A 24,850-nucleotide genomic window follows, 5' to 3' on the forward strand; every position below is an offset into this window, starting at 1 on the left:
CATAGTTTTTAGTATATTTGAGAATTTTGCAACCATCACTAATATAACTAATGAACATAGATGCAAAACTTCAACAAAATACTAACAAACCAAATCCAACAATACATTGAAAGGATCATACATCGTGATAAGTGGGATTTCTCTCAGGGATACAAGGATTTTTCAATATCAGCAAATCAATCAATTTAATATACCACATCATCAAATTGAAGAAAAAACCATATGGTCATCTCAGTAGTTACAAAAAAAGCTTTTGACAAAATTCAACACCCATTTATGATAACAACTCTACAGAGAGTGGGGTATAGAGGGAACACATCTCATATAATAAAGGCCATATATGACAAGCCTACAGCTAACATAGTCAACAGTGAAAAGCTGAGAACGTTTCCTTTAAGATCAGAAATAAGACAAGGATGTCCACTCTTCGTCTCTTCTATTCAACATAGTTTTGGAAGTCCTAGCTTCGGCAGTCAGAGAAGAAAAAGAAAGGGAATCCAATTTGGAAAAGAAGTGAAACTGTCACTGTTTGCAGATGAAATACTATACACAGAAGATCCTAAAGATGCTACCAGAAAACTGCGAGAGCTCATCAGTGAATTTGGTGAAGTTGTAGGATACAAAATAAATACACAGAAATCTGTTGCATTTTTTAAAACTAATTAATTTATTTTCAGCTGTGCTGGCTCTTTGTTGCTGTGTGTGTGACAGATTTCTCTAGTTTTGATGGAGCTGGGGCTACTCTAGTTGCGGTGCTTGGGCTTCTCATTGCAGAGCACTGGCCCTAGGACACATGGGCTTCAGTAGTTGTGACGCATGGGCTTAGCTGCTCTGTGGCATGTGGAATCTTCCCAGACCAGGGATCACACACGTGTCTCCTATATTGGCAGGTGGATTCTTTACCACTGAGCTACTGGGGAAGTCTTCTGTTGCATTTCTGTACACTAACAATAAAAGATCAGAAGGAGAAATTGAAGAAACAATCTGGACTGCTACATGTTAAAAAAAAGAAAAGACATTCTTTAATACTATAAGCAGAAATAAACTCAAAATGGAGTAAAGGCCTAAGTGTAAGTCCAGATACTGTAAAACCCTTGAAGGAAAATATATGCAGAATACTCCTTGGCTTAAATTGCAGAAATATCTTTTTCAGTTTGTCTCCTAGAATAATGGAAATAAAAACAAAAGTAAAAAGGATCTAATTAAACTCAAAAACTTTTGCACAGAAAAGGAGAACGTAAACAAAACGGAAAGACAACCCACAGAATGGAAGAAAATATTTGCAAATGATGTGACCAACAAGGGATTAGTCTCCATAATGATACAAATGAACATAATCAAAACAGAAAGAGACTCACTTGAGAAGGAACTTAAGGTTATGGGGTTGGGGGGGCAGTGAAGGGGGGAGGGGGAAGGGTGGGTGAGTGGATAAATTGGGAGTTTAGAATGGACACACTGCTATATTTAAAATAGATAACCAACCTCAGATATGCAGATGTTATCATCCTAATGGCAGAAAGTGAAGAGGAACTAAAGAACCTCTAAAGGAACTAAAGAACCTCTTGATGAAGGTAAAAGAGGAGAGTAAAAAAGCTGACTTAAAACTCAGCATTCAAAAAACTAAAATCAAGGCATCTGGTCCTGTCACTTCATGGCAAGTAGATGGGAAAGATGGAGACAGTGGCAGATTTTATTTTCTTGGACTCCAAAATCACTGAGGATGGTGACTATGGCCATCAAATTAAATGCACTTGTTCCTTGGAAGGAAAGCTATGACAAAGCTAGACAGCGTTTTACAAAACAGACACCACTTTGCCAACAAAGGTCCATACAGTCAAAGCTATGGCTTTTCCAGTAGTTGTGTACTGATGTGAGAGTTGGACCATAAAGAAAACTGAACACCGAAGAATTGATGCTTTCAAACTGTGGTGCTGGTGAAGACTCGAAAGTCCCTTGGACTGCAAGGAGATCAAACCAGTCAATCCTAAAGGAAATCAACCTTGAATATTCATTGGAGGGACTAATGCTGAATCTCCAATACTTTGGCCATCTGATGCAAAGAGCTGACACATTGGAAAAGGACCCTGATGCTGGGAATGATTGAAGGAAGGAGGAGAGGCTGAGATGGTTGGATGGCATCACTGACTCAATGGACATGAGTTTGAGCAAACTCTGGGAGATAGTGAAGAACAGAGAAGCCTGGCGTCCTAAAGTTCATGGGGTCAAAAAAATTGGGCTCGACTTAGCGACTGAACAACCACCACCACCACCAAGGATATACTATGTATAGCACAAGGAACTCTGCTCAATAGTCTGTAATAACCTAAATGGGAAAAGAATTTGATTTTTTTTTTTTTCTCAACGTCAGACAGGTAATGTGCCGATGTCGTAACAAGGTTTGGAGGGAGGCACATGTCACGCAGCAGCGTGAACACCCAGTCATCATGCTCATGAACTACAAAAGGATCTGGAAAAGAATTTGAAAAAAATACATAACAAGTATATGTATAACTGAATCACTTTGCTGTCCACCTGAAACTAACTCAACAGTGTTAATCATCTATATGCCAATATAAAATTAAAAGGAAAACAATAAATTCTGCTGGAAATTTTAAGAAAGCAAAATTCACGCATTTGAAGTGTACAGTTTGTAGTTTTTACTATATTCACAAAGTTGTGCAACCATCACCATAAGTACTTTTTTTTTTGGCTATGCTGGATTTTCATTGTGGCCCACAGGCTCTTCTTGCTGCATGAGGGGTTTCTGTTTTGACGAGTGGGGCTACTCTCTAGTTGCAGTGCAAGAGCATTTCATTGCAGTAGCTTTTCTAGTTGCAGTTGCATGGGCTCTAGGGCTTTAGTAGTTGCACCGTGGCCTCAGTAGTTGTGGCACATGGGCTTACTTGCCCCATGGCATGTGGAATCTTAATTCTCCAATCAGGGATTAAATCCATATCCCCTGCATTGGCACGAAAATTCTTAACCACTGGACCACTAGGGAAGTCCCACCGTAAACAATTTTAGAACATTTTCATCACCTCCAGAAGAATCTTTGCATCCATTAGCTATCATCACCCAATTCCCCTACCCTCTCCAATCCTTAAGCAACCACTTATCTGCTTCCTGTTTCTATATATTTGCCTATTCTTGACAATTCATATAAATGGAGTCATATGTGGTCTTTTGTGACTGACTGCTTTCCCTTAGCATAGTGTTTTGTTGATTGATCTTTGTTGTGGCATGTATGAGCACTTCTTTCCTTTTTATGATTGAATAATACTCTATTATATGGATATATCACATTTTGTTTATTCATTCATAAAGTTATAAACATTTGACTTTTATGAATCATGCATAATGTATAATATTTTCATTATCATTTAGTTGAGATTATTTTAAAATTTCCATTGTGATTTCTTCATGAGCCCATGGGTTATTAGTATATTAGTTTATTTCCAAACATTTTGTGTCTTTCTAGATATCTTTTGTTTACAAATCTCTTTTGTTTATAAATATCTTTCTTTATCAGGGTTGCCTGATAGACCAGTATTTATTTTCAGTTAGAGGATAACTGGATTCTATATTCATCTAGAATTATTCTCATTCTTCTGTTGAAATCTTAAATCATTATGAAGAAAACTGTCTTCTAAAATGATTCCTAATAATTGTTTATACTCACTGAGCATACTTTTTGTATGTATTAATAACCACCCTGTGATATTGGAGTTATTATACTTATTTTATAAATGAAACTGGGGCACAGAAAGATTAAGTAAACTGTGTAGGTTACATAGCTGGCAAAAAAGTGGGCTGGAGAATAGGCAAATCCATAGAGAATAGAAAGTAGATTAATGGTTGCTAGACTAGGGTTTGCGGAGTGACTGCTAATGGATATGGAATTTCTCTTTTGGAGTGAGGAAAATGTTCTGGAATTAGCGGTAATGATTGTGAATATATTAAAAACTATTGAAGTTTGTACTTTAGAGGGGTGAATTTTATGATGTGTGAATTGTATCTCAATTTCTTTTAAAAAGACAGAACTGGAATTCCAACTTAGGAATTATTTCCCGTAAACTGCTTATTCACTCACTCAGACGTTTGAGGTTGTGATAGGTTCAATATTAGAAGTAAAATCTCATCAGCCTGTAATTTAAGAGTTCTATCCTTTATATGGCTTATTGCAAATGCTCTTTTCTGATTTGTTTTTGAAGAATTTAGATACTTCTATATAGAAATGGAGTTGCATATTTAATTCTTTTTATATGTATTCCAGATAAGATTGGAAAATTAAATGAAGCTCCACAAGTAAGCTCTCTAATATAGGGTAGTTCATAATGCTTGTTAAGGTCTGAGATGCCATCTTCTCTCTCTCCTAGCTAATCTCTTTTCCATATCGGCTTTAAAGGTTTTCTTCCAGAGGTTTTTCCTGGTCTTCCAGCCTCATTGTGTAAGACTACTCCTACCCACAACATTCTGTATGTATTTCTACTTTTTAATCACACTGCAATAGTTTTTTCTGTCTTCCCTATTAATTTGAACAGGGAGAACATTTGAATTAGTTTTCATACCTAAATTGTTCTCTAGTGATTGTTACAGTAAAATAGGAATCCCAATAAGAACTTATCAATGCCTAGTCTTTAGTGAACTACAAGAGAGTATAAATAATGCTTTGCTGATGGTCTGATTTCAGACATGTTGTTATAAATGTTGGAATTGGGCTGGAATTTCTGTTTCTGGAGGTGGCAGTGAGGCAGCATTTTAAATACCATTGTAGTCTTTTTAGAGATTACTTGAAAATATATGTATCAGGATGGGACATTCGGATATTTCATTTGTTGTTGTTCAGTCACCCAATCATTTCTGACTCTTTGTGACCCCATGGACTGCAGCATGCCAGGCCTCTCTGTGTCCTTCACCATCTCCAAAGTTTACCGAAGTTCATGTCCATTGCATCAGTGATGGCGTCCAACCATCTCATCCTCTGGCGACCTCTTCTTCTGCCCTCACTCCTTCCCAGCATCAGGAACTTTTCCATTTAGTCAGGTGTTTAAATCAGATGCCCAAAATACTGGGAGTTTCAGCTTCAGCATCAGTCCTTCCAATGAGTATGCAGGGTTGATTTCCCTTAAGATTGACTGGTTTGGTCTTGCTGTCCAAGGGACTTGCAGAAGTCTTCTCCAGCACCACAGTTCAAAGGCGTCGGTTCTTCGGTGCTCGGCCTTCTCTACAGTCCAGCTCTCACAATTGTATGTGACCACTGGAAAGACCATAGCCTTGACCATACAGACTTTATCAGCAGAGTAATGTCTCTGCTTTTCAACACACTGTCTAGGTTTGTCATAGCTTTCCTGCCAAGAAGCAAATGTCTTCAGATTTAATGGCTGCAGTCACCATCTGCAGTGCTTTTAGAGCCCAAGAAGAGGAAATCTGTCACTACTTCCAGCTTTCCCCCTCTATTTGCCATGAAGTAATGGGGCCGTGGGTTTTTTTTTCATATTTAGTTTTAAGCTGGCTCTTTCAGTGTTGCTCCTTCACCCTCGACAAGAGGCTGTTTAGTTCTTCTTCACTTTCTGCCATTAGTGTGGTATCATCCGCATATCTGAGGTTGTTCATGTTTCTCCCGCCTATCTTGATTCCAGCTTGTAACTCACCCAGCCTGGCATTTCTCATAATGTCCTCAGCATGTAGATTAAACAAACAGGGTGACAGCAGTCAGCCCTGTTGTACTCCTTTTTCAATCTTGAACCAGTCAGTTGTTCCATACAGGGTTCTAACTGTTGCTTCTTGACCTGCATACAGGTTTCTCAGGAGACAGGTAAGATGGTTTGGTATTCCCATCTCTTTAAGAGCTTTCCATAGTTTATTATGATCCACATAGTCAAAGGCTTTGATATAGTCAGTGAAACAGAGGTAGGGGTTTTTCTGGAATTCTCTAGCTTTCTCTGTGATCAACGAATGTTGCAATTTGATCCCTAGTTCCTCTTGCTTTTCTAAACCAAGCTTGGACATCTGGAAGTTCTTGGTTTGCATAATGCTGAAGCCTAGCATGCAAGATTTTAAGCATGACCTTACCAGCATGGAAGATGAGTGTAATTGTCCGATGGTTAGAAAAAAAATTTTTGTTTCTTCCTGGAGGTCTCTGACTGCATTTCAGTCTTAATTGGATAACAGTACCAATTTTAGTTTCTTAAAACACAGTGATATTTGCTACTTGAGAAAAAATTAGTGTAGTTAACTACCTTGTCCTCCAATATTTTATAGTTTTCTTATTCCCATTTAATTTTACTCTGAGAGAACTTCTCTCCTTTAGTTGTTTATTCTCCTCTAACTTAGATTTTTGCTATTGGAAATTGTTTTGCTTTTATAAGTTTTAATTATTGTAGATGTAATCTTTCTTGATTGTGAATAATACATATGTTTGCTTTACCAAAATTATGGTAATAAAGTTATACAGATTTTTCTTTGACCACTTTATTTTACCCATTTCCTCTGTCACTAAGATTTCTGTAGCAGAAATTTGAATTAGATACATAGCACTGTGGACCTTAGGAAGGTCTTATAATTGATAGAACCATGGATAGTCCTGTGGAATAGCAGGCTTTTTCTAATTTTACTCTTAAAGATAGTGGCACCTATACTATTTTAGGCACAGTCTTATACTTAAATCTTTGTGCATATGTCTGGTTATTTTCTTACTTGTTTGGATCAAATTGCATGCTGGATTGAACTACACATTTTGTTTTTTAATTAAAATATTTTGGTTGTGCTGGATCTTCATTACTGTGCTCAGGCTTTCTCTTGTTGAGGTGATCAGTAGCTTCTCTAGTTGTGGTGGGTTGGCTTCTCGTTTCAGTGGCTTCTCTTGTTGCAGAGCATGTGCTTTATAGAGTGTGAGGGCTTCAGTAGTGGCTCAGGGGCTTAGTTGCCCTGCAACATGTGGAATCTTCCTGGAGCAGGGATCAAACGCGTGTCCCCTTCATTGGCAGTAGGATTCTTAACCACTGAACCACCAGGGAAATCTGAGCTGCATATTGATAAATACAGCAAAGTGGCTCTATAGGAAAGGTTGTCCTTATATTCCCAACCATGCAGCATTTTCTGTTAGCTTCGCTAATACTGGAATTTGAAATAAAATACCCCAGGTGCTTCTCCCATTTTAAATGAATATACTTAGGTGACCTAACTCTGTTGTTCAGTCACTCAGTCGTGTCCAACTGTTTGTGACCCCATGGACTGCAACACACCAGACTCCTCTGTTCTCCACTATCACCTGGAATTTGTTCAAATTCTTGTCCATTGAGTCAGTGATGCTGTCTAACCATCTCATCCTCTGCTGCCTCCTTCTCCTTTTGCCTTCATCAGGGTCTTTTCCAATGAGTTGGCTCTTCGTATCAGGTGACCAGAGTATGGGAGCTTCAGCATCAATCTTTCCAATGAATATTCAGGATTGATTTCCTTTAGGATTGGCTGGTTTGATCTCCTTACTGTGTAAGGGACTCTCAAGTGTCTTTCTCCAGCACCACAGTTCAAAAGCATCAATTCTTTGGTGCTCAGCCTTCTTTATGGTCCAACTCTCACATCCATACGTGACCACTGGAAAAACCATAGTTTTGATTGTACGGAGCTCTGTCAGCAAAGTGACGTTTCTGCTTTTTGATACTCTGTCTAGCTTTGTCATAGCTTGCCTTCCAGGGACAGAGCATCTTAATTTCATGGCTGCAGTCACCATTCTCAATGATTTTGGAGCCTCAGAAAAGAAAATCTGTCCCTGCTTCCACTTTTTCTCTATTTACCATAAAGTGATGGGACTGGATGCCATGATCTTAGTTTTTTGACTGTTGAGTTTCAAGTCAGCTTTTTCACTCTCTCCTTTCACACTCATCAGGGGGCTTTTTAGTTCCTCTGCTCTATGCCCTAACCTAACCCTAACCCTAAGAGTGGGATCATCTGCATATCTGAGGTTGTTGGTATTTCTCCCGGAAATCTTGATTCTAGCTTGTAATTTGGCTTGACATTTTGCATGGTGTACTCTGCATATGAGTTAAATAAACAATGTGACAATATACAGCCCTGTTGCACTCCTTTCCCGATTTTGAATCAGTCATTTGCCATGTCTGGTTCTAATTGTTGCTTTTTGACTCACATACAGGTTTCTCAGGAAACATTGTAAGGTGGTCTGGTATTCCCATCTCTTTTAAGAATTTTCCACAGTTTGTTGTGATCCACATAGTCAAAGGCTTTAGCGTAGTCAGTGAAGCAGAAGGAGATGTTTTTCTGGAATTCCTTCACATTCTTTATGATCCAGCGAATGTTGGCAATTTGATCTCTGGTTCCTCTGCTTTATCTAAATCAACTTGTACATCTAGAAGTTCTCGGTTCACTACACCATACTATTTAGGATTTATAATAGCCCTTGTAATATTACTGTCAGGACCATTCATTTGTCTTTCCATAGAAGGATCCATTCTACCTAAGGAAAAGGGTTGTCATTAAGGCTGTATTTACTGTCAGGAGAGCATAAAGGATGAAGCTGTAAAGACCTGGATAAAGACTTCATGTGAAATGATAATTGAACTAATGACAGAACATCCTTTGATTCTTTATAATAATTTAATTGTAACATGCTGATTTTCACATTGGGGCCATGATATGTTAGATTATGAAAATATTTTCAAATAGTTTTTATTGTGGACTTTCTCAAATGTATGTCATATAATACAGATAGTATAATGAACTCTGTTCGGTGCTTACTCCCTGAAAATAGCACTAACACAACGTGTTGTTAAGGTAAATCTGAGTTTATTGCTTATGACTTTAAGGAAGATAATGCTTAGTTTTAAGAGCTTTATTAATTTCTTAGGACTGCCATAGCAATTACCACAAAGTTAGTGGCTTTAAACTACAAAAGTTTATTATCTCACAGTTCTTGGAGGCTAGAAGTCCCACATCAAGTTGTCAGGGAGGTCATTCTCCCTCCCTCTGAAGGCTCTGTAGTAGAAACCATCCTATTTGTTTCTCTTAGCTTATGATTATTGCCAGAACCCACCAGCATGACCAGAATTTAACTTGATTATATCTGTGAAGAGCCCTATTTCCAAAGAAGGTCACTTTTCAGTTTGCCAGTGAACAGGAGCTTTGGGGATACACTATTCAGACCAACACTGTAGCCTTTTGGGAAGGAGGAGAGCAAAGTTGGGATGTTTATGGTTTGGGGGATTTGATTTAAGGGGGCTATATTAATATGGAGGCTTGATTAGAATTGGGTAAAGACTGTTGCAATCGTTTAAAATTTGTGGGCATGACAACGTGTGAGCATTTTGAGACAAAGTTCAAAGAATCTGTGAGAGACTTCCCTGGAGGTCTAATGGCTAAGACTCCAAACTCCTATTGCAGTGGGTCCTAGGTTCAATCTCTGGTCAGGGAACTAGATCCCATATATGCTGCAACTAAGAGTTTGCATGCTGCAACTGAAGATCTTGCATGCCACAACTAAGACCTGGCGCAGACAAACAAGCAAACATTTTTAAAAAATCTGTGAGTGTAAACAATCATTTTATGCTATCTTATGACTAGATGGACAGTTTTATGTTAATTTGATGGACTTTGGGGAATTTCCTGAAGGAGCAATAGTTATTTGCAACTGTTTCCCTAGATAAAAATTTCCAGGTGGCGCTAGTAATAAAGAACCCACCTCCAAGTGCAGGAGACATGAGAGTCATGGGTTCAATCCCTGGGTTGGGAAAATCCCCTGGAGTAGGGCATGGCAACCCACTCCAGTATCTTGCCTGAAAAATCCCATGGACAGAGGAACCTGGCTAGTGACAGTGAATGCGGTCACAAAGAGTCAGACATGACTGAAGTGACCTGCCTGCACACATGCAGGGCAGTGAAGTCGGGTTGATAACACTAGAATGGTAAGTGATGTTTATGTAGAGAGTAAGCTTTGTGATTGTAATTGTTTTTGGTTTTCAGTCCCCAAGTACCATCAGAGAGCTTATGTTCCTAATGTTTTGCCATTTCTTGTTTTATTTCTCTTGTATGCTCCTTCTTTGCTACCCTGAAAGAGTAGCAATCAAGCTTCCCTCTCTGTGGTCCTTTCTGTCTTTGTCCCTCTTTCTGTCAAACCTGTAGATTTTTATTAACCATTTACTAGCAGGCAGACATAGAACTCTTCATACAGTCTATGTAAACTTGATGAAGTGTCCGTTTTCTGATCTTTATGATGATTCCATCCAACTTAAATGAAAGGTTTAATGAAAGGTTTACACAAGTGGATTTGAGTATACTCAGTTCCTGGATACTGTTACTTTTACTGTTTAGTGCCAGCTAACCAGAATCCTCTGACCCATTACAGGTCTCCTCTGATCCCCCTTTTTAGGGATCAAGCATGTACAGGCTCCGAGGCTTGTTAGATTTTTTTTTTTTTTAGATTAGACATAATATATATACAGTAAAGCGTACAAGTCTTTTAAACTTTGAATTCAGGAATTTTGTGTAAAAAAAAAAAAAAGGAATTTTGTGTGTATGCTTTACCTTTGTTAATGAACTTTTAATTTTAGAATAACTTTAAATATGTAGAAATACTACAAACAGTACCGAATTCCCATTTAACCCTCTCCTAGTTTACCTCATGTTAACATATAAAATTTGTCTAAGAAACTGGCATCAGTATATCACTATATATAAACAAACTCTCCAGACATTATTTGAATGTTACTAGTTTTTTTCACTAATACCCTTTTTCTGTTCCAGGATGCAGTCCAGAGTGCCACATTGCATTTAGTTTTCATGTCTCCATAGATTCCTTTGTGACATTCTTTTATTACTGAATTTTAGTATATTTTCTTGAGTAAATGTTCATTTGCTTTATGCCTTTAGGACTCTTTCCAGAGATTTTATTCTATTTTTATTTTTTTTTTCCAGGATTTTAAATGCTTTTTGTTTTGTTTAAATTCTTACCAGTTTCACTGGGAAGTTGGTGTATGCAGCTCCGTACAGTGTCATGCTGAAACTGGTTTCCCTTTCACATATCTCACAATCTGGGTTTTCCTTTTCACTCTTAATTGTCTGTCTCTTTTAAAAATTATTTATTTATCTATTTATTTTTGGCTTTGCTGGGTCTTTGTTGCTCTGCACAAGCTTTCTCTAGTTGTAGTGAATGGGGGCTACTCTTTGTTGTGGTGCTTGGGCTTCTCATTGCAGTAGCCTCTCTTCTTGCCAGGAGTGGGCTCGGTAGTTGTGGCACACAGCCTTTGTTGCTCTATGGTGTGTGGGATCTTCCTGGACCAACTATTGAATATGTGTTCTATGCATTGGCAGACAGATTCTTAACTGATGGACCACCAGGTAATTGCCAAGCTTTTTTGTATTACAGATCTGACAAGGAATTCTCTCACTTTTGTTTGTCTGTAATCTTCACTTGTCTGTGGACTTCCCTGGTGGTTCAGACGGTAATTACGTCTGCCTTCAACAAAGGTCCGTCTGGTCAAGGCTATGGTTTTTCCCATGGTCATGTATGGATGTGAGAGTTGGACTGTGAAGAAAGCTGAGCTCCGAATTGCATAAATTGATGCTTTTGAACTGTGGTGTTGGAGAAGACTCTTGAGAGTCCCTTGGACTGCAAGGAGATCCAATCCTGAAGGAGATAGGTCCTGGGTGCTCATTGGAAGGACTGATGCTGAAGCTGAAACTCTAATACTTTGGCCACCTGATGCGAAGAGTTGATTCATTGGAAAAGACCCTGATGCTGGGAGGGATTGGGGGCAGGAGGAGAAGGGGATGACAGAGCATGAGATGACTGGATGGCATCACTGACTCGATGGGCATGAGTTTGAGTAAACTCTGGGAGTTGGTGATGGACAGGGAGGCCTGACGTGCTGCGATTCATGGGGTTGCAAAGAGTCGGACACGACTGAGCGACTGAACTGAACTGAACTGAACAATGTGGGAGACCCGGGTTCGATCCCTTGGTTGGGAAGATCCTTTGGAGAAGGAAATGGCAACCCACTCTAGTACTCTTGCCTGGAAAATCCCATGGATGGAGGAGCGTGATAGGCTACAGTTCATGGGGTCGCAAAGAGTTGAATACAACTGAGCAACTTCACTTTATGACCTTACTTTATAATCTTCACTTAACCTTCATTTTTGAAAGGTAGTTTTATGAGCTATAGTATTTAAGTGTTGAAAAAAATGTATTTTCTTTAAGAAATTCAAAGATATGATTCCATTGTCTTGTGTTCTCATTTTCTCTGTGGAGAAGTTCATAAAAATGTATATTCATTCTCCTTCTACCTCTTCCCCCATCCACCTCCTATGTGTAGTACATTTTTCCCGGATATTTTCAAGGGTTTTCTTCCTTTATCCTTGGATTTTAATAGTTTGTCAAGGTATGATTTTCTTTGTATTTGTCCTGTTCATTGAATTTCTTGGATCTGCACGTTCTTAACCTTTCACTGTATTTGAAAAATTTTCAGCTATTATTTCTACAAATATTTTCCCCTAATTTCTTTTTTCTTATCCAGTGGGAACTTCTTTTATATATATGTTAAACTATTTGATCTGTATTCAGCTTCACTTGTTTCTTCTGCCATTTCCACCAGCTGTTAAATCCATACAATTACTTTTCTGATTACTTATTGTAAGTACTTGCAATTTACGTTTGATTCTTTTTTCTCATTTTTGTTTCTCTGTGGAAATTTTCCTTTTACTTATTTCTTATATATATATCTTCTTCCAAGGTCTAGAATATGTCTCTAATAGCTGCTTTAAATCCTTGTCTGCTAACTACAAAATCTGACTCATCTTGGAGTCTGTTGGTTTAGTTTTTTTTTTTACTTTTTATTTTGTATTGGGGTATAGCCGATTAACAATGTTGCAATAGCAGCAGACAAATAGCAGAAGGAATGCAGCCCTACTATACATGTATCCATTATCCCCCAAACTCCCCTCCATCCAGGTTGGAGTCTTGTTTTCTAACTGCTTTTTTTCTTGAGTATGAATTATATTTTTTTATTTCTTTGCATGTTCACACTTTTTAAAATTGGATACAGGACGATGAAGAATAGATATATACAGACTCATTGTTACTCCAGCGAGTTATTTTGTCCTAGAAGGCAGTTACCTTGGCTGGATTCACATTCTGAACTGTGTGTTAGACTCTTTTAACATCCATCTGCTGCTGGGAACCCTGAGGTCTCCCCATCAAGTCCTCATAGATCATTGAGGACATCAGCCAAGAATTTGGACATGTTTTAAATACAGATCTATTTGCAGCCCTCTTTCTTGCAGAAGTCTACTTTCCCAATCTTTCTAAGTGTTCTTTGAGCCCTGAACTTTGTCCTCTGACTCCTCAAACCTTTTAGGAATTGGGTCTTCTGCTACCAGAAACATGCCCACTGGGTTGTGTTTCATTGTTTGTTTGTTGTTTAGTCACTAAGTCATGCCCAGCTCCTTTGTGACCCTTTGGACTATAGCCTGTCAGGCTCCTCTCTCTGTATGGGATTTCCCAGGTGAGAATACTGGAATGAGAGTGCTGGAATGAGTTGCCATTTCCTTCTCCAGGGGATTTTCCCAGTCTGGGGGTTGTACCTGTGTCTCCTGCATTGGTAGGCAGGTCCTTTACCACTGAGCCACCAAGGAAGCCCTTATGTTTCCTAGTGCTTCAGGAAAAAAGTTACTGCCTGAAAAATCTCATTCTTTGCTGTTTTTTTCTTTCAAGGATATACTCCCTTTCATTTTCTATTTCTTATGGTCTGTGTTCAGGTTCTTTAAAACCTGGAGGCTGAGTAGGTAGTAACAATAGCTTTTCTGCCATGGTGACCATGGGTTGGTTTTTTTTGTGGTGGCGGGGGCGGGGGGGGGGGGGGCTTGTCTTAAATAGCAAAGGGAAGTAGTATATTGAGAAGAACATGACCTTTGGTTAGAAATGGAATGGAGTCATGTAATAGGGAACTGAATTACCTTGGGCAGTTAGTTTTCTAAATTCCTGAGCGTGTTACCTTTTCTTGAAAGATGGAAATAAAATTTCACTTCTTGCAAATTAATGTCAAGGTTCAGTTCAGTTCAGTCGCTCAGTCGTGTCTGACTCTTTGCAACCCCATGAATCTCAGCACGCCAGGCCTCCCTGTCCATCACCAACTCCCGGAGTTTACTCAAACTCATGCCCATCGAGTTGGTGACGCCATCCAGCCATCTCATGCTCTGTCGTCCCCTTCTCCTCCTGCCCCCAATCCCTCCCAGCATCAGGGTCTTTTCCAATGAGTCAACTCTTCGCATCAGGTGGCCAAAGTACTGAAGCTTCAGCTTCAGCATCAGTCCTTCCAATGAACACCCAGGCCTGATCTCCTTCAGGACGGACTGGTTGGATCTCCCTGCAGTCCAAGGACTCTCAAGAGTCTTCTCCAACACCACAGTTCAAAAGCATCAATTTTTCGGAGCTCAGCTTTCTTCACAGTCCAACTCTCACATCCATACATGACCATGGGAAAAACCATAGCCTTGACCAGACGGACCTTTGTTGGCAAAGTAATGTCTCTGCTTTTTAATATGCTATCTAGGTTGGTCATAACTTTCTTTCCAAGGAGTAAGCGTCTTTTAATTTCATGGCTGCAGTCACCATCTGCAGTGATTTTGGAGCGCCCCCCAAAAAAGTCTGACACTGTTCCACTGTCTCCCCATCTATTCCCAGGAGGTGATGGGACCAGATGCCATGATCTTAGGTTAGCATTGTCCTATAAAATACCCAGTATAGGATCTGAGGCAGAAAAAGATAAGGTATTCCCTGCTTTTCACAGGTCTGCTTTATGCCACTTTACTTTTGTGTAAGACCCATCAGTACTTTTTTTCACTACCTGAAAGAAATCTGAAGAGGATTTTTCATTTACTAGAAAGTGAAAAGTGAAAATATCATTCAGTGTTTTTTACATAGAGAGGTACTGTTGAGGCAACACCCCCAGGCAGCAAGAGTGGAACCTCCGAGCTCCTTCCCTGGGAACTGTACTTAGCATCAAGCCGTTATAGCTTTGAACTGTGTGGGTGACCATCTGTGCTTTAACTTGATTTTATTTTGTGCATCCATTCAGCAAGGTGTGTCCTAAGGTAATTGCTGCTTTGCTTTATGCCATTTTGGCTTAGGAAAGGTTTCATAGGAACACTACTTTCAGATAGTGGGGGAAGCTGGTCGTTTTAAGTTTTTTTGTCACTATTATACATAGCGGCAAACCCATTGCCTTGGGTTTACAAACCATAGGGTTTGTTGTTGTTTTTTTCATATAACTGGCTTTATTGCAATACTCACATTATTGTAGTGCTCTAATATGTAATATGTAGTCCTTGTACTGAACAAAAGTTATTCTCATTAGGCATCTTTAAAAATATAAAGTATATTATCACTTTGTTGTGTTTTATAATAAAATTTTTATAATATTTTATAAATAAATAAATAAAATATTTTATTTTATAATAAAATAACTTGTTCAATTAAAAGTAAGATTTATTTTGAAGAACCCTAGACATGTATTTTTTACCTTCTGGAAAATTATTATCAGTTCAGCAAAGGTGTGTCAGACTGATGATGTGAACTAAATAAGACAAATTGGACCTTACATTTTATCAAGGAAAGCAAACATTAAGCAAATCATTATAAGTTTACATACCATTTTACAGAAGGTTTTGGGGTGAATAAGAACAATACATTTACAAAGATTCTATATTGAAGAATCATATTTAAAATGCTTAGTAATGAAATTTTAATCTTTTGAATAAAAACTGTTTTAACAAGGTACTTTGTATTTCTTCACTGTAGATTTTATATGTTCCTTGGCTTTTCTCTGCCTCTCTTTCCGCCATCACTATTTTGCCTTTTATCTCTTCAGATTTTTAGATTTACTTTTTATAGATTCTGATCGATGTTAAATAATATTAATAGTAATACATGTATTGTTCCTGACTTTATTGTGAATGGTTCTAAGGTTTTGCCTTTAAGTACATATATATTTTTATATATATAAAGCATTTTAGAAATATATATATATATACTAAGGTTTTAACATTAGTTATATATAGGTGGTAGGATATACATACTTTTCACTTTGTTCTTGGTCTTTTCTCCCATCCAAGGCCCAGGCCCTGCTTAGCTTCCGAGATCTGTTCTTGGTCTTTTCTGTATTGCCTGCTTTGTAGCATGCATTTTGCTCTTTTTATTATAAAGAAGATGGGTCATTTTTCAAAACAAAATAAAAACTATACTATCTACTATTGGTGATGGACAGAGAGGCCTGGCGTGCTGCAGTCCGTGGGGTTGCAAAGAGTTGGACATAACTGAGTGACTGGACTGAACTGAACTGATCTATTAATTAAGAAGTTCTTTGGTCTACTCATTGCTCCACTTAGAGCTGCTGCTGCTGCTCCTAAGTCGCTTCAGTCATGTCCGACTCTGTGCGACCCCATAGATGGCAGCCCACCGGACTCCCCCTTCCCTGGGATTCTCCAGGCAAGAACACTGGAGTGGCTTGCCATTTCCTTCTCCAGTGCATGACTCTTAGCGACTCCATAGACTGCAGCCTACCATACTCCTCCATCCATGGGATTTTCCTGGCAAGAGTACTGGAGTGGGTTGCCATTACCTTCTCCAGCTCCAGATAGAGACTTCTTCTCAAATATTAATTTGCTTTTGACCATGATCTAGGGAAACTAGCTTTAGCTCTTCTACCTACTATTTTAGATTCTTTGAAATAAGACATTTGGGAGTAGGTGATTTTATGGTATTCTTATCTCTTTGGCCCAGTTTTTTCCTCGTGTTTTCATATGAAACATGGATGGAGGATGCAATAAAGAGGCCCAAGTCAGGTCTCTTAAAAATCAGAAGTTGAAATCAAAAGTTACTTAAATCCATACAAAAATATGAATGACCAGGTATTGTTTTTTCTTCTCAAAGTATTTACATTTTGGGGAGCATTTGAAATATTTTATTTGCCCAGTTGTTTTCTAATTTATAAAATTTATTGTATTCATTTAGTATTTATTGAGTCTTGGCCAAGCTACTGGAGAAATAGGAAAATTAGATAATGGTTCTTGCCCTTGAACTGTGTGCTTGTGGATAAAGATATTGGCAGTATTTTTTCTTAGTGGCACTTCCTGTGGATTCACCTAAAAATACCAATACAAGTTAGTATTATGAATCTTAGGGACTGCCCTGTCAAAGAAGTATAGAGATCTGATCCTGAGATGAATTTCAAAACAATTTTCCAGGTCACTTCATTAAGCAGTCTAGTTTTTAGAGCCCTCATACCCCTCCTGGAACTCTTCATCTTTAGTCTTCATACTGCCAGAGATTAAGCTTTGATTCACTGAATGAAGTAGATCTGACCCTATTTTCCCCAGGTTACTAGCCAGGAAGTTACTATAATTTCTTCCTAGTATAATCCTAGTTCTTTTTGTTAGGACCCAAGTAAATATCTCCTTGCCTTTTGTGAATTAGAGATGTCAACATAATTGATTGTTTTTCTTCATGTTTTCTCTTTATTTTCCTCAACTCTTAACTAAATGAATATGCTTTATTTGTGCTCTCAATTTGAAAGATTATCTGTTGTTAAAGTCGTTTCAACAAACTCGGGGCTATTTTTTTTTTTTCCCCATTTATTTTTATAAGTTGGAGGCTAGTTACTTTACAATATTGTAGTGGTTTTTGCCATACATTGACATGAATCAGTCATGGATTTACATGTATTCCCCATCCCTATCCCCCCTCCCACCTCCCTCCCCACCCCATCCCTCTGGGTCTTCCCAGTGCACCAACCCCAAGCACCTGTCTCATGCATCCAGCCTGGGGTGGTGATCTGTTTCACCCTATATGTTTTTAAATTATCATCAGTAGAACCATTGCAGATACTTCGCAATAAATTGAATTGCAGTTCTCTGTAGAAAAATTGCTTGAGAACCCAATTTAATGTGCTAACTGAGTGAATCTTTTTTTCTTTTCATTTCAGTTGGAAAGACATCACTGATTACCAGATTCATGTATGACAGTTTCGACAATACCTATCAGGTATTTTGTTTTTGCCAACCTACTAGTTGTCTTTATTTTGTTTGCAAGTAATATTCAAGTGCTTTTAAAAATTCACTTTTTTACATTGTCATGGATATAAAAGCGCTTTCTGTAATCTGTAAAATGCTATATGAATACAAAGTATAACTGATTATGCTCATAGTCCTCAGCTTTTTTATTTGATTTCTTTAGCTTCTCTTCTAGAATCTATTGAAAGGTTATTGGTAATACCATTTAGAATAGAAGTAAGAGTGATTATATCGATAGACATTCTTTTGGAGAGATTTCTTCCAAGTCTAGGGTTCTATGATATTTTGGTCTATACTTGAAGTCAAGAATAAGTGCTGTAATTAGAAATTATTAATAGAGGAGATTTGGGAGTGGGTTGAAGACAGTCATAAGGGAAATTAGGAAGTATTTTGAGATAAATGAAAAAGAAAACACAACATTCCAAAGCTAATGGGATACAGCTTAAAGCAGTCCTATAAGGAAAAGAAGAGATATATTAACTCAGTAATTTAATCTTCTACCCTAAGAAACTAGAAAAAGAAAAGTAAACTTAAGCAGAAGTAAGAAACTGCTTTAAAATGTAGGTTTTATTGTTATTATTCAGTTATGATGAAGCCAACAGATCAGGAGATAATTACTACTGAAAAGGCTATTATACTCATAGATTCCAAGAGGAAGGGCCAGTCTAGGCCACAGTAGGAGGGCACAAGAAAGAAGTACTGATACTGTTCAGGAGATGGGGTAGGGGACAGGAAATGTGGGTACTACGGTACCTAAGTTGTGATTTTTGTGAGAAGGATGGATAAGACCAGCAACTACAGGATTGCCTAATTTTCATAATTTCAGTGCACCATGCGCTGTGGGGGGTTGTTCTTGGTTTTCTGGTACTTGGCCCTGGGGTGATTAGGGCAGGGGCATAGTGGGTCTGAGTGTGATAGAGGAGATGGTTGAGGTATGGGTGTGGATTGGTTGGTTTTCATATGAAAGTCCCTCTCACAGGCAAGTTTACATCTCTAGGAACTGGTAAACTCTGGGAAGGCCAGTCCCTCTCGTGTTAGGAAGCTCCCAGATACCAGGACAACAAAAACACAGAAAATAAAGACATGCTTAATTCAGAAACTAATAAAGATTAGAACAAATATATATGGACGAGAGAACAGAAAAACAAGAAATTCAGTGAAACCAAAAGTGTTTCTTAGGAAAGATCCACAAAATTGACAAGACTTTACCTAACTAATCAAAAAAAAGGGACTCAAATTATTAAAGTCAGGAGTGTAGGAGAAAATCTTATAACCAACCATATAGAAATAGATAATACTCTGAGAGAATATTGTAAGAGAATACTGTAAAATGGTTATATGCGAACATATGAGATAACCTAGATGAAATGGACAAAGTCAAAGAAAGATACACTACCAGAACTAACACAAGAAGAAATAGAAAATTTGAGCATACCTGTAATAAGTAGATAAAATTAGCATCAAAAAACCTGTCACAGGACTTGGCTGGTGGTCCATGCCAATGCAGGGAACACAGGTTTGATCCCTCCTCCGGGGAGATTCCACATGCCACAGGGCAGTTAAGCCTGTGCGCCACAACTACTATTCCTGTGTTCTAGAGTCTATGCTTCACAGTAAGAGAAACCACTACAATGAGAAGCCCGTGCACTGCAACTGGAGAGTAGCCCCTGCTCACTGCAACTAGAGAAAGCCCCATGCGCAGCAACAAAGACCCAGCACAGCCATAAATAATTTTTTTCTTTTTTAAACTCACAAAGAAAATTGCAGGACTAGATGACTTCACTGATCACTTCTATGAAATATGTGAAGAACAACACTAATACTTCATAAATTTCCAAAAATACAAGAGGAAGAAACATTTTCCAACTTATCCTATGAGGATACAAAAACCAGGCAAAGACATCAAAAATAAAACCACAAGGTATATCCCTTATGAATGTAAACATAGTAGTCCTTAGCAAAATACTGCCAAACGGAATATGCTGATTTGTAAAAAGGATCTATGCCATTTACTGGGTAGGATTAGTAGATTAATACCAAGATTGCAAGGTTGATTTAGCATACAAAAAGTAATGGAATATGCTTTGTGAATAGACTAAAGGACAAAATCAGAGAAATTCTCTGGTGGTTTAGTGGTTAGGACTCTGTACTCTCACTCCTGAGGGCCCAGGTTTGATCTCTGATTGAGGAACTAACACCCCACAAACTGCGTTGTGGCCAAAAAATAAAAGGACACAAACCACATGATCATTTCAGTAGACACAGAAAAAACATTTGACACAATCCAGTAGCACAATCTTCATGGAGAAGGCTATGGCACCCCACTCCAGTACTCTTGCCTGGAGAATCCCGTGGACAGAGGAGCCTGGTGGGCTGCAGTCCATGGGGTTGCTAAGAGTTGGACACCTACTGAGTGACTTCACTTTCACTTTTCACTTTCCTGCATTGGAGAAGGAAATAGCAACCTACTCCAGTGTTCTTGCCTGGAGAATCCCAGGGGCGGGGGAGCCTGGTGGGCTGCTGTCTATGGGGTCGCACAGAGTCGGACACAACTGAAGTGACTTAGCAGCAGCAGCAGTAGCCTTTCATGATAATGATAGCTTATGGTGAACAATGTTGGATTCATGATCTCTGAAGAAGAAGATTTAGCTTCGGGACCAGGCTTGATCACTCAAGAGCTTTTGTGTAGCAGAGTTTTATTAAAGTATGAAAAGGGCCAGAAAGCTTCTGACATAGACTTCAGAAGGGAGACGGAGAGTGCCCCCCTGCTAGTCTTAGCAAGCTGTTTTATGTCTGTTAGAAAGCTATTAATTAGATAAGAGAGACATCTCAAGGCTGAGGGAGGTTCACCAGGCCCCTCTCCCACAAAATGCATTTTTGAGATAGGATGGCATGAGGTGTGTCATTCCCTAGCCATAAAACAATTGATATGACTACTGGTTTGTTGAGCTATTATCAGCCCAAGGTTTGAGAAAAGAAAAAAAGTTAATCTTAGGTGGAACCATTTTGAAGAAAAGCAAATTCCAAAGCAAATACATAGTTTCATTAACATAGCTTAAGAAAAATATTTCCATAGAGAAACCTGCTTTTAATTTTGTATGGAGAAAGAAAAAAAATCTGACACTTGTAGTTTGTTTCCTCCTGCCGCTTAAGGGAGAGATAAAAAAATGTCTGACACTTGCAGCCTATTTCCTCCGTTTGGAGACCCCTGGCCTTCCTGCCTGTTACCTTCTCAATAATAAACACTCAGCACGCTACAAATGGAAGGGAAGTGTCCAAACATGATAAAGAACATCTCTATGAAAAACCCACAGCTAATATCATACTTAATGTTTGAAGGCTGAATGTATTCTCTAAGATCAGGAACAAGACAAGGATGTCTGCTCTCAGTTGCATATATATCTGGTTATAAATATATATAAAACACTAACTATATATATATATATATATATATATATATATATAAAACCATATATGTGTATATAAATATAACCATATATATCTGTATATATATATGTGTGTCTAAGTTACATATATGTATCTTAGTTTTAAATAGCTTAATTGTAAAACAAAAGCCAAAGAATAAGTTAAAAAGAATAAATCAGTAATCTTCAAACCAGGTACTTTCACTTTCTGAAGTATTTCATTATACCAAGTTCTCTGTGAAATTAAAGAGATCTTTAGGTGTCTAAAGTGCTGTTGCTACTTATTCATTAAGACTATTGCTGTTGTTCATGCAGACATTTTTTAAGGGAGGTTGCTGTTGATGGGGTGAGGTTACATTTGACAGATAAGCAAAGATTTTGATTCTTTCTAAAAAGTTGTTGAAGCCAAAATACCATTGTACTTTGGCATTAAATAGGAGACACTGATTCACCATGGAAGCTACAAGTTTTTATAAGAATTAGGCACAGTCCTAGATATTATCTTACTTTAACAGGGGAGTTAGGATAATGTAGTACCCAACATCCTTACCTAGGGAAATTATCTTGATAGTGTGTTAAGTATTACTTTGGAATATGCAGAATTGACCATATGTAGTTAGCTGCCAACTTAGTTATCAGGTGAAGAATTCTTCAGTGGATTATTTTTTAAGACTCGCTATCTTATGCCCTGACCATACACACAACAGAAAGACTTCTGAAATAATTGAAGAATTAGTCTCATAGCTAGAAATTTATAATTGAGCTATATGTAATGTATATCTGAAACTAAAGATTAACTTTATATATAATTCATAATTCATGCTATTTATGATTCCTTTGCACTGAATTAATTTCATTTGAAAAAGACTAAATTGGTTGGCCAGAAGAGTCCTTTATTGACCATGTTTAGTCAATTATTTCAAAGTAAAACAAAAAACCTGAGAAATCTGGTAAACATTTGTAGCTAGAGGCTGGAAGTGATTCTCTTAAGTTCCTCTAGTTTTTCACCAGTTTTTAGTTTTTGTTTTTTTTTCTTTTTCCAGTTGTAAATTTTTCCAGTAGTTTCAAATGTATCAGTCTGAACCATATTACATAATTGCTGTTTTTATCATTCAGAAATGATAGAATGTTGGCAGTTTTATATTATATGGTTCAACTTAATATAAATAAGCTCAAGAAAGATTTCCACAATTGGAGTAGATTCTTTTGAGGAAGATTATATTACTCAGGGTAACCTTTGAGATTTCTTTGAATTTAGAGGGTTTCTTATTCCAAGGACTGTTACAAATCAACAATTAAGTTCAGGATGGCATAGATTAAATCAGTGGGTTTTAGACACTAATGAATTTGTCCAGAGAGATGATAGTGGTGATTAAGTATATCCTTAATCTGTATAAGTTAAAGCTCTAGGTTGTTTTATTCAAAATTCTAGTTATCAATAGAACCAAAATTCTTAACTAGATGGACTGTTTTTCTTTTTTAAATTATCCCTATCATTTTTATTTTTTGGCTTCGAAGTATGCAGGACCTTAGTTTCCCAACGGGGATGGGACCCATGCCTCTTGCAATGAAATCACAGAGTCTTAACCACTGGACTGCCAGGGAGGTCCCAGTGGATTGTTTTTCTGACTCAGTGTTTGATTTGTCTTTTTGTTTAGTTTTTTAATGACTTTTTTCAGGATTTTTGCCTTTTCCAGAAGTGTTGTCATTTTATTTGGGTGGGGTTCTTTTTTTTTTTATTGTGGTAAGAACACTTATATGAAATTCTAACTTTTTTAATAAAACGTACACAATATAATATTGTTATCTACATGTACGTACAATGTTCTGCAGCAGATTTCTTGAACTTGTTCACCTTGTATAACTAAAATCTTACGCCCATTATAATTACTCATTTTTAAAATCCACAGACTCTACCTAATTTCTGTCCTAGTGAACAGAAATGTAATATAGCAGAAAGGTATTGAGGGGAAAAATGTATATATGTATATATTTTTCCCCACATATGTACATATATGTGAGGATATTTTTAAATGGAATTCTCTTCTAAATCAGATTATGTATCAGCATCTTCTTTCTGGGGTCCTATCTTCATTTTTAAAATTATTTCTGTTAATTTTAGATTCTTTAACTTATCCACTCTTTTCTTTCTTTAGTCATTGCTTCTTTCAACTCCTTCTCTATTTTCTCTTGCTAGAGAAGGCAGCAACCAGGCAACAGAACTTTATGTGTGTTTGAACCACAGAAGGAAGCTGATTATCATTGCTTTGTACGGAAGAAAACTTGTTTTCCTTACTGAGTTAACTTTTGTAATTGGGTAAAATACATTCCCCATGTGAAAATCATGTTTATGGGTTTCTAGCTTCTCTGGCGTCAGGACAGGGGACAAACCACTATATACAAAGTCAGACAGAATTGTAACTTACATCTGCAATCTTTTATAAATTAGCTGTTGGGATAAATAAGCACCTTTCTGAGTGAAGAGCATCCAAATAAAATAAACAAATGGAAGTTATCTGACACCGATATATTTGGATAAGCTGTTGTTCAGTCTTGATTTGTAAGCTCCTATAAAAGTACTGTTTAATTTTTTTTCTCTCTTTTTTTTTTGCAGAGTAGACACTCCCCCCAACATCCATGAATTAGTTAACATTTAAAATAATATGTAATTGTAAATTAAGGTTCATGAGAGGATTTTCTTTTTTAATTTCTTCTGTAATGATTGCTCTTTGCATTCCCCTAAGGAGATGAGCAAAAGACTGCAGTAATGTCTCATCTGTCTTTTATGAAAGTTTGAATTAGTTCCACATCAGTGGCATTCAAGATGCTGAAATAGTTGATAATGTTTAGTTTCTTAGCCATCTCCTTTCTGTTCTTCCAGCTATTGGCTTAATTCTTTTTTTTTTTTTTTTTCATTTATTTTTATTAGTTGGAGGTGGCTTAATTCTTATAGCTGATCAACTTCTTTGCTCTAGTAGCTCAGCTTGAAATAAAATTAACTATAAAAAGAAGAGCAGCAGCAGACTATTTTTCAAATTAGTTTTGATCTTTATGAGTTCAGTGGTATAAATGATGCCCCAAAACTTGGATAATATAATAGAAGGAGGGGACTGTTGTAAAGTCTGACTTTGTACTAATTGTAAAAACATTTATGTCTTGATTGTGAGATGTGAAAATGCTTGTTTCTATTTATAGCCATTAAAAATTATTTTCAGCTGTTTATAGCAAACAAAATAACATTGATAAGTGATATGAGAATTATTTTTCATGTAGAAGAAGTGTAAAGGTAGTGTGTTTCAGAGCTAGTGTGGCAACTCCATGGTCATCCAGGAGCAAAACTCCTTCGATTTTCT

At 37.5% G+C, this 24,850-nt stretch overlaps 1 protein-coding gene and 1 non-coding gene across 4 annotated transcripts in view; one reads left to right on the forward strand and one right to left on the reverse strand.

Moving 5' to 3' along the window:
- Positions 1–24,850, forward strand: part of RAB6A (RAB6A, member RAS oncogene family) — an 85,475-nt gene that overhangs the window by 24,512 nt on the left and 36,113 nt on the right. For all 3 annotated transcript variants that reach the window (XM_020902776.2, XM_020902775.2, XM_020902777.2), the window contains exon 2: positions 17,985–18,043. In XM_020902776.2, coding sequence (XP_020758435.1) covers positions 17,985–18,043 — 59 coding nt within the window. The remainder of the gene's footprint in view (positions 1–17,984; positions 18,044–24,850) is intronic.
- Positions 2,363–2,467, reverse strand: LOC139037266 (small nucleolar RNA U13). Its single transcript, XR_011490095.1, has one exon. It is a non-coding gene; the product is annotated as a small nucleolar RNA U13 (small nucleolar RNA).

The sequence above is a fragment of the Odocoileus virginianus genome, chromosome 10 (assembly GCF_023699985.2).
Source record: "Odocoileus virginianus isolate 20LAN1187 ecotype Illinois chromosome 10, Ovbor_1.2, whole genome shotgun sequence".
Classification (NCBI taxonomy): Eukaryota; Metazoa; Chordata; class Mammalia; order Artiodactyla; family Cervidae; genus Odocoileus; species Odocoileus virginianus.